Source organism: Tigriopus californicus, chromosome 7 (assembly GCF_007210705.1).
Source record: "Tigriopus californicus strain San Diego chromosome 7, Tcal_SD_v2.1, whole genome shotgun sequence".
NCBI lineage: Eukaryota > Metazoa > Arthropoda > Copepoda > Harpacticoida > Harpacticidae > Tigriopus > Tigriopus californicus.
Genome location: NC_081446.1, coordinates 13,098,586 through 13,107,619, shown reverse-complemented (window position 1 = coordinate 13,107,619; position 9,034 = coordinate 13,098,586). Strand labels below are relative to the sequence as shown.

General features: G+C 37.0%; 1 protein-coding gene across 1 annotated transcript; it reads right to left on the bottom strand.

Annotated features, from left to right (window-relative positions):
• Nucleotides 1-6,634: 6,634 nt before the first annotated feature.
• Nucleotides 6,635-9,034, bottom strand: LOC131883679 (uncharacterized). The gene is made up of 9 exons (XM_059231197.1): nucleotides 8,929-9,034; nucleotides 8,743-8,862; nucleotides 8,622-8,673; nucleotides 8,482-8,519; nucleotides 8,287-8,393; nucleotides 7,999-8,009; nucleotides 7,882-7,936; nucleotides 6,903-7,023; nucleotides 6,635-6,835 (listed from the first exon to the last, which is right to left on the bottom strand). The coding sequence occupies exons 3-9, from the start codon at nucleotides 8,645-8,647 to the stop codon at nucleotides 6,723-6,725; spliced, it is 471 nt and encodes a 156-aa protein (XP_059087180.1). The 5' UTR covers nucleotides 8,648-8,673; nucleotides 8,743-8,862; nucleotides 8,929-9,034; the 3' UTR covers nucleotides 6,635-6,722.

Sequence of the window (9,034 nt, the reverse complement as noted above, 5' to 3'; positions counted from 1 at the left end):
TCTCGTTGATGCTTAATTTCACCACAATCTGGATCAAAAGCAACGCCTCTGAATGTTCAGTTGGATTTTTTTTATATAAATTTCAATTATTAATAAATTTATAAAATTATAAAATTAATAATCAAATTGTCTCACAATATAATTCAGTTTCAAATAAACATATAGTTTTGATTTGCAAAGCAAGCACTAACAAATTGCTTACTGCAACCGTGACGACTTAAAATAGGAAATCTGTGTAATAAATCAAATTGAGTTATCGTCAAAATGTATCTACTTACGTTTTTATTCTCGAAAAGTTTCGTTTCTTTTAGAAGAGGAACTTCCCCCCAAACGACGAAGTAGCGAAAATTAAGAAGCCCACTAATAAAATAAAGACACGAATCATTTCGTTTGCTGTTTCGTTTTGTTCTTAGAAGTCTAAGAAATGCATTTTTAAACAACCAATTTCAAAATGTCCTACTTACTATAAACGAATTCGTGAAGAGTTGATTATTATGCATGAGTCTTGAGCTTCCCCCTAAATCGAGAGAGGCAATAAAGTTATTGTCGTAAACATTGGTTGTGATTTTTTCATATCTTCTGATTTTGCCTCTATTCTTTCATTTCTGTGAAATCCGACCCAAATTGACCGATTTAGCCAGAAATACCTTACTAAAAAGGAAGAGAAAATGAAAGTTTTGGTTAAGTTGTCTCAAGGTTTTTTAGAGTCCTTTCGTTAGTTCCAGTCGTATATCAAGAGGTTACTTTTAAAGCCAATATTCGCAAATCAACCAACATAGACCATTCACACCGATCGCAAAGTAATTTTCTTAGAATGGGCAAAACTAATCAACATCATTTTTTGACATTCACTACAGGTTGGATTTTGAGAATTTCTAGTCGGCCCATCCTCCTTTTACTCCGGCTCTCCATCACTAGTCACAGCACATAGAAATTGAATGACCTCTTTTGCTATTGAGTACACGGGGGACAGACGGACGGAGGAAGAGAGGGACCAACGACGGATTAGTCAAAGGTCTCATATGAATAACACCTGAGATTGTTATGGAAGTTTATTCTTGATTCCCGCTTAGATGTTCATCCACTGGAATCTACGCGTAAGCTTACTTTTATAACAATATATTTGTGCAGCTCAATGTACGATTTGAATATAAATCATCTTTGAAGTTTAATTGCATCCTCATTTGCACCCTTAGCTTGTTATTTCATGCATCATTTTGAGAACAGTAGTCACAACATGTTTAAATATCAACCGTGGCTTCCCTATCGACCTCAAAAGATCCAGCATTTTTTTTATTTTCCTCTTAGAGTTTGCATCAGATAAATTATGTGGAGTTGAAAACACACTAGAGAACTGATCAGCCCAAGAGGCTGTTTCATCTTTCTCGTTGAGTTTACATAGAGAAAAAGGCTTCTAGATTTGACTTGACCTCCTGAACCACTCTACTCTATTCTTTCAATTGATCTTTCTCAATTGAGGTTATAATCTTCGCTTGAACCAGACCTAAATTCCCTCGGGGATTAATCTCAACTACTCAACTAATACAAATTGTTTTTCAGACTTTTTGGACTGCCATTGAATTTAACGCAGCGAAGCCATTTTTGGCAGAACAAACTTTTGCAATGACCAAGACTCGACTAATACAAAATATTGACAATTGGCTCATTACAACGGTGCTTAAATAAAGTTAGTTTTTGATTTAAAGAAATATTAAAAGTTAGAGTCAAAATCTGAACACGGAATTTGAGCATATTGAAGTTGATATCCAGCGACTGGACCGTCAGGCTCATCAACCATATCGCCAAAAATTGTTGTCACTCGAAATGGAGATGAGGTACCTGAAAAAAATGGCACAATTATGTATTTATATTTAACACTCGATAAAAAGCCAGCTATTACAACGCCGAAATTGATCATCAGCAGACAGCAATACACACACTTTCTTTGCAGATATCTCGGGCTAAAGAGATGGAAAACAGAGTCAGAAGCAATACAAACTCAGTCTTATGATGCCTTCCAAAGTTATTTGTCTTTGGATTCATCAACATAAAAGTCAACACCCCAAAACTTAATCGATAATTGCTAGTCATAACGGGCACTGTTCCAAACAAAAATAACCAAGCCTAATGAAGAAAAGTATTTTTTTGCGGAGATTATTGGGTTCGAATTCAAAACTGACCGGGCCTTATTACCCCTATGGTATCAAAAAGCATGAATAGAGACCATCTTTCAACAATTTGCAAAAGTGGACAAATTTGAGGTACATAATTTTACATTTTTATGTGATCAGATTGATCATTTCCAAAATTGCCGTTTGGTTTCCTTTTTTGAGGAACTTTAAGATCCTCAAATATTAAAAAGCAATCATTTATCAACAAGAACCCATCGTTACATATCTATTGTTTTATTACCAATTAAATTTTTAGCTCTGCCTTGGTACAGACCCGAGAACACATCAATCTTAAAGATGTCGCTCACAACGTTATCAAAATGATTTTTTCCAATCACAGATCCAGGGGTATTGGAATCCAAAACGGTATTCAGAACTCCGCCACAATGTGATCCACTACCGGTGGCAGTGGATCCAAATTGAACCACAGCGGGACACGGTTTGGCATCAATCTGTCAGGAAACCAGAGAATTGACTCAAACGAACACTGATTGGGAGTGGGAACATGTTCCAACAAGACTTTTACCTCAAACGCGATGGGTTCCAAGTAAGGTATAATTTTGTGCATACTCTTCCTCACCATTGATCCACCTAATATGACTTTGAAGGAAACATTGTTTCGCAAAGAGAGCCAAGCCATGAACCGCTGTAATATGGATAAGGACGCTATGGTCTAGAGTTTTTCAACTTTTTGTTTTTTTTCTCCTGTTAAATGATGCGGTCAAAGTTATGCCCTCTCAAAGCTGGTACAACGTACTTAAGGCAACTCTCATTTCTCAGTTTAGTCACATTTGACCACAAATGCAAAAAGTTGAAAATAATGGATACGCTGATTCTCGACCTCAGCATTCCCGTCCTATGTTCAGTGCTTCTTGGTTTAGCCCAAAGCTTTCTAAAATGAACTGTAAGAAATCCATGAAAAGTATAAAGTACGTATGCACATAAATGCACAAAGTATAAATATATCTCCTCATGGGATGTGAAGAATATTGANCCAGAGCACAAACAGTACACGAGCAAGCACCGCTACAGGTCAAATGAGCTGCAATTTGAAGTACTCCACAAAAGGTACTTAAGGCAATTCTCATTTCTCAGCTCAGTCACATTTGACCACAAATGCAAAAAGTTGAAAATAATTGATACGCTGATTCTCGACATTCCCGTCTCGGCATTCCCGTCCTATGTTCAGTGCTTCTTGGTTTAGCCTAAAGCTTTTAAAAATGAACTGTAAAAAATCCATGAAAAGTATAAAGTACGTATGCACATAAATGCACAAAGTATAAATATATCTCCTCATGGGATGTGAAGAATATTGACATATGAGAAAAATCATCTATATGATTTTAGCAATACATAGATCTTGCAACCTTCAAGCTTTTCTCTGACTGCTTGGGAAGTGGTTAAAACAACGAACAAATAATCCCTGACATATTGCCTGAACGCCCTTTTTTCAATAAAAATACCTTTGATTTAGACTCTTCAAAATCTTACATAATTGCATACGAACTAATTTCACGAGTAAGAAATCAAACTTTCGCTTTACGAGGATCTCCAGGAACTATAAAATCGGTATCTTCATACAGATCAAATGCAGATGATGTTGTCGAGGAAGCCTCAGTATATTAAATGCTACAATATCCTGAAATGTAAGAACCGAAAAAGATGGAACTCTTTTAGCGAAAAAGCGTGTTTTATAGAAAAGGTTATATTTGATAAGGTCGAGTGATTTCTTAATGTCATTCCTGCTGTCAAATACGAGTTCCATATGGCTTCAATTAAGGTCAAATCCTTTTTATCATATTAGTTACTCCACTTCAGATTTAAATTCTAGATATCATTTCATTTTATGTTCCTCAGGTATACTCTTCTTCCATCATTAAGGTGGCCTAAATGGCTTAGTACATAATAAACAATAAATACTTTCCTCCAATTGTAGAAGGTTTAGAAGAACTAGACCTGGTTTTTGTTCTGAAACACGAATCGTCTATAGATGCAGCCATTGATAGACTATTTCCACTTTTTGAGGAAATTTGCTCCAATCTAGCAACCTTTCATTGTGATCGGAAAAGTTGGACAAGGTAACAATTCATAGGAAGACTTTGTTCAAAAAGAGTTGCAAAATAGCGAAAAGGCTTAAAAGCAATTAAATTCCAACAACTGTGGATAGTCTATTTTAGGTCATTTTTATATTCCTTACTCGTGAGGCGGATCGCTTCAAAGGTACGTTGCCAAAAGCTTATGTATCTGACCAAGAGCGGGCTGAAAATTCGAATTTTATGTTTCGTTTGCCACACAACTTTGACCAAATCTCCTGAGTTCCACAAGCATACAGTAGCTTTGGGCTCAAATTTGGCCAAGTTCATCTATTCAACAAGAGCTTGTGGTCGTATGAAGAGCTTATTTGGAATATGATGATCAGTTTAGGTAATACGAAATGTTGACCTCCGTTTTTTTGGTGATCTTATAGCTGCAGATCAAGATGCTTCATGGCTCTTATGGTCTGACATCTCAGTTCCTGATGAGATGCTCAACGGTTCTTGCACCTGTCTTTTCGTACTAAATACGCTACATCTTGGATCAGGGCAAGTTTCCATCTTTTCTAAAAAGTCGTCCCAATTTTAAGGGGAGATAAGACGCTCCCTTGTCACTATAGGCCGATTTCTCTCAATTTGAATATTGCAAAGGTGTTTGAAAACATCATGAAGTTCAAACTTGTATATAGTTTCTTGAAGTCCATGATGTCCTTCCTTCTAGTTGGCATGGGTTCCGAGCCCGTTTTAGCAGAGTAGCCCAACTAATTAAGGATTCAGAGTACACTTCATTGAAAAACTAGAGAGACATGAATGCTATTATTTATAGTGACAAGAGAGTAGGTGAAGCAAGAAGCGGACGCTTCGTATGCCCGGAAAGAAGGATACCTTGAACTCGTTTCAGCAAGGTTTCAAAACGCATATATTCAATGATAAAACTATTCTTGCAACGTTACACAATGGCTCATTCCAATCAACTGTTTTTTTTGGCGGGAAATTCCATAAGCAGGGGGTCCAATCGTTCTCGTTCGCTTGGGTAAGTTCAATCTTGGTACGTCACAGCTGGCGCCATCTATTGCCTTAATGTGGCACTTTCAGTTAAGATTGAAGGAACACTTAGTGACATACATGATGTCAAGTCAGGGGTTCCACAGGGCTCCATCTTAGGACCGCTCCTTTTTATATTATTCATTGCCCGACTTCAAAAGCTTGACATTACTGCAAGTCTCTCTTTTTATGCTGACGATACGAAGTTAGTTTCTGGTAGGAAAAGCCAAAATTCCAGTAGACTCGCAAGGGACTCAGATCAAAGTCCTTGAACGGAATGAAATTCTGCTCCATGACCATCTGGTCAACGGCTTAGAATACTCCACTCATAGATAATGGATGTAAAGGTGTTGGGCAAGTCTCATCTTTGAAAGATTTAGGTGTAATGCTCCAAAATGATGGAAAGTTCGATGAGCATATCCAGTTGAAAGTTGGTAAAGCTTTTCAAACATTTGGTTGGATCTATCGCAAGTTTAAGTCCAGAGATAGTATTACGATGCTAACTTTGTACAAGTCGATTGTTCAGCCGCATCTTGAATATGCTTCACCCATTTGGGCTCCAATTAGTTAGGCAGGTTTGCAAAAGGTCGAACAAGTTCAAAGATACTTCACTAGGAACATCACAGGAATGAGAGAGCTCTCGTATTGGGTCGAGACTTGAAAGGTTGGGCTTGTGCAGCATTCAAAGATGGGATGGAAGGTATCTGCTTCAGCTTGTTTGCAAAAGCATCCATGAGCTTTGTTCCAACCCAGGTTTCAGGGCCAATTCCGGTGACCTTGAAAGCAAAAGGTACATTTTGCGAGCACCCTCAAGCCTGCATGAATCCAGGCTAATTCGAACTACGAATTGGAATTCTCGGGCTCCTTCATTGTTTAATTCACTTCCCACATTCATGCATGTGCAAAGTATCTGGATGTTGCTGATTCGGCTCTATCTTTTAAGTCAGACCTGGACAAATTATAAACCAAAATATCAGATCAACCATCTATTCAAGAACTAATCTGATTAGCCAATACTTATTGAATGGTTTATTGATCTAACGTTAAATATATACTCAAACATTTTATCTTCAGTTGTTGGGGATTCCATTCCCAGTAACAATAAGAAAAGCTGCAAAAGCTGATTGCTGATTAAAATAGTTACCATGAGTTTCATCATTTTCACATATGTTGTGTGACTTTCGATAAATGTAGCTGAGCAAAATATTTAATGTAAAAGGGGCAGTATCGATAGTAAACACAGTTTCTTTCAACCTGAAGAAATTGAGGATTAATCTGTATTGCATTCGTTCCACACGTATAAAAATTGGTTCGAAGGTGCCACAAGAAGATTAAAAACATATAAGGTTCAAATTTCATTTCGTAAGAAATAAATGAATCCTACGATTTTGCAGAGATGGAGAAAAAAAAACAAGTACCACGATTTATTCTAGAGCCATTGAAAAGAAAGTGAAAATAGTTGATATCATTTTCATTAGGGACAGACCATTTGCTGGTAATTTAAACTGAAACCAACGCTTCCATTCTCCTCCAAAGGAGCTTCATCACCATCAGATTTGAACTCAACGAAGAAAGGTGCACTTCTTGCTGAAAAAGGAGGCCAATACATTTTCATTTGATTATTGTTAACGTTGAAAGAATCTTTTGAACTTACAACAGATTGAAACCGAAGTTGGTTCGTCAATGGAAAAAGCAATACCACAAATTCTTTGCGCGTTTGACATATCCGTGGCTTCTAAATCTCCATCCATTTTCGTGTCAACACCAGCCGGAATCTAGGAGCGATGTATTGAACGTTGAATTGTTTATCATGATGCTTTCAGTACATCAACGAAGGTTTTAAAGAGTGCAATTTGGTTTAATTTGTGCGCACTTTCATTCATACTACGTGGTACATTTGCCGGTGAGTAAACTGAACTTTTCAGGGAGATATCATGATTGCTGTGAAGCCTGGTCCTTCGTGTTCGTGGTATTTTTGGGTTGTTGACTTGTAACTCTGTTTTGGACACTACAATATTGTTCATTTTTTTTCATTCTGATACACCCTTGGGAGTGTTGTCAAAGTATTTGTTGTGAAACCAAAATTGAGAATAAAGTTAGAAACCGGAAAGAGACATGAGAAAAGTAAGGTAACAGTAAAATTCATCAAATCGTAATTCAAATCAAGCTAATCATATCGCACGCTTCAAAACTAGCCATATTTGATCTGATATATACTTCAAATTCCAATTTATGATACAGAAATAAACGGAGATTTGAATTTTGGTACCAGCTGTACATTTTAGAACTTTTTTGTCGAGAAGTTTGAAATCCTTACTATAACAAAGAGGTCATCTCTGCTAGAATGAAAATAATCTAGTTCGATAAGGACATAAATATTGCTCTCCATCTCTCTTGTCTGAATAATCCCCTATAATTGATACCAATTTTTCCTTGCAGTCACTGCAACTTGTAAGCAATCAAACTTTTCCCCCCGAAGTACATCCTTGCAGATAAAACGCATCCCCAACAAACATTAATTCGTGCAAGGTAGAGTTTTAGTGAAGAATGTGAAACTTTGGCGCATCAAATTGTTTTACAAAGATATCATTTACAGAACATTGACCAAAAGAAAAGAAAAAAAATGAACTTACGACAAGGTAATCCGTTAAGCAGCCTATTTCCGTTGGGCTGGCAGCTGCAGACAATCTAAAAATCCATACATTTAGTGGCAAATAGTTGGTTATTTGATTGATACGAGCATTTCTTACCCAAAAGTGAACTAAAAATGGAAAAAAGGGTCAGTCATCATCACAATTTGCTCCAACAAGCTAGTATTAGATATGTTGCTTGACATACTGGCACAACGTCAAAATATCATGGTTTTCCGAAACTTTATTATTCAATTGCCCCACTTGCCTTTGACATATATTTAGAGTCATGTTTGTGACAAAAGAGGTTGGTACCTCAATGTTATGAAAAATGACTATGGTCAATAATTGTAATATTGAAAAAAAAGACCAAACAAATCAGAAATTCCTTCTGGTATTAAAACTTACCTCAACGTCAGGTTCGGATCCTGACGAAAACGGTGCATAGCAAATGGAACAATATCCAGATTCTCTCCGAATGCAGAGCTTGAAGTGTTGATTCGATAGATGAGTAGCTAAAGATGAGTAATATATTAAGCTTTGAATGACTGAAAAAGTCCCTAAGGAGCATAAAACAACAAACCAACCCGTTTCCAAACTTACTCTCAGGTGAAACTGTCATACTTGCCGGGAAATTAAAACTAAAATCAAGCATGAATTTAGAAGACATATTTACCTCTAACGTCTTATTGACCATAACTAGGTTTTGACGTACGGAAAGGGACATATTTGCAATAACTTACTTTGAAATGGTTCCAGACACTCCCATGAAAAATTGCAAACATCCTGCAGGTCCTGAAAAAATCCAATTCAGGTTTGGATTTAAGTCTGAAGTTTTTGACCAAGGGTTCCAGTATAGCTCACCTCCCACTTCTTCACTGCAAGTGAATTGAGTCACCTTGATGTCCCAAGATCTAGTTGCAGCTGGTGTTGTGCTTAAACTGAATGACACCACATGGCATTGATCACTGGCATCCACAATAACTACAAAAAAGGCGTTGCTAAAAACCTAAGTAACAAGTGATTGAACAAAGATCGATTTCAACTTACGATGTTGGCCGGTGTTGAAACCACAAATTATAGGAGACCCTCTGCTTCCAGGGGCAGATATTGAAAACTGATCAGTGACACAGTCACCAATTGCTCCCGCTAAAAC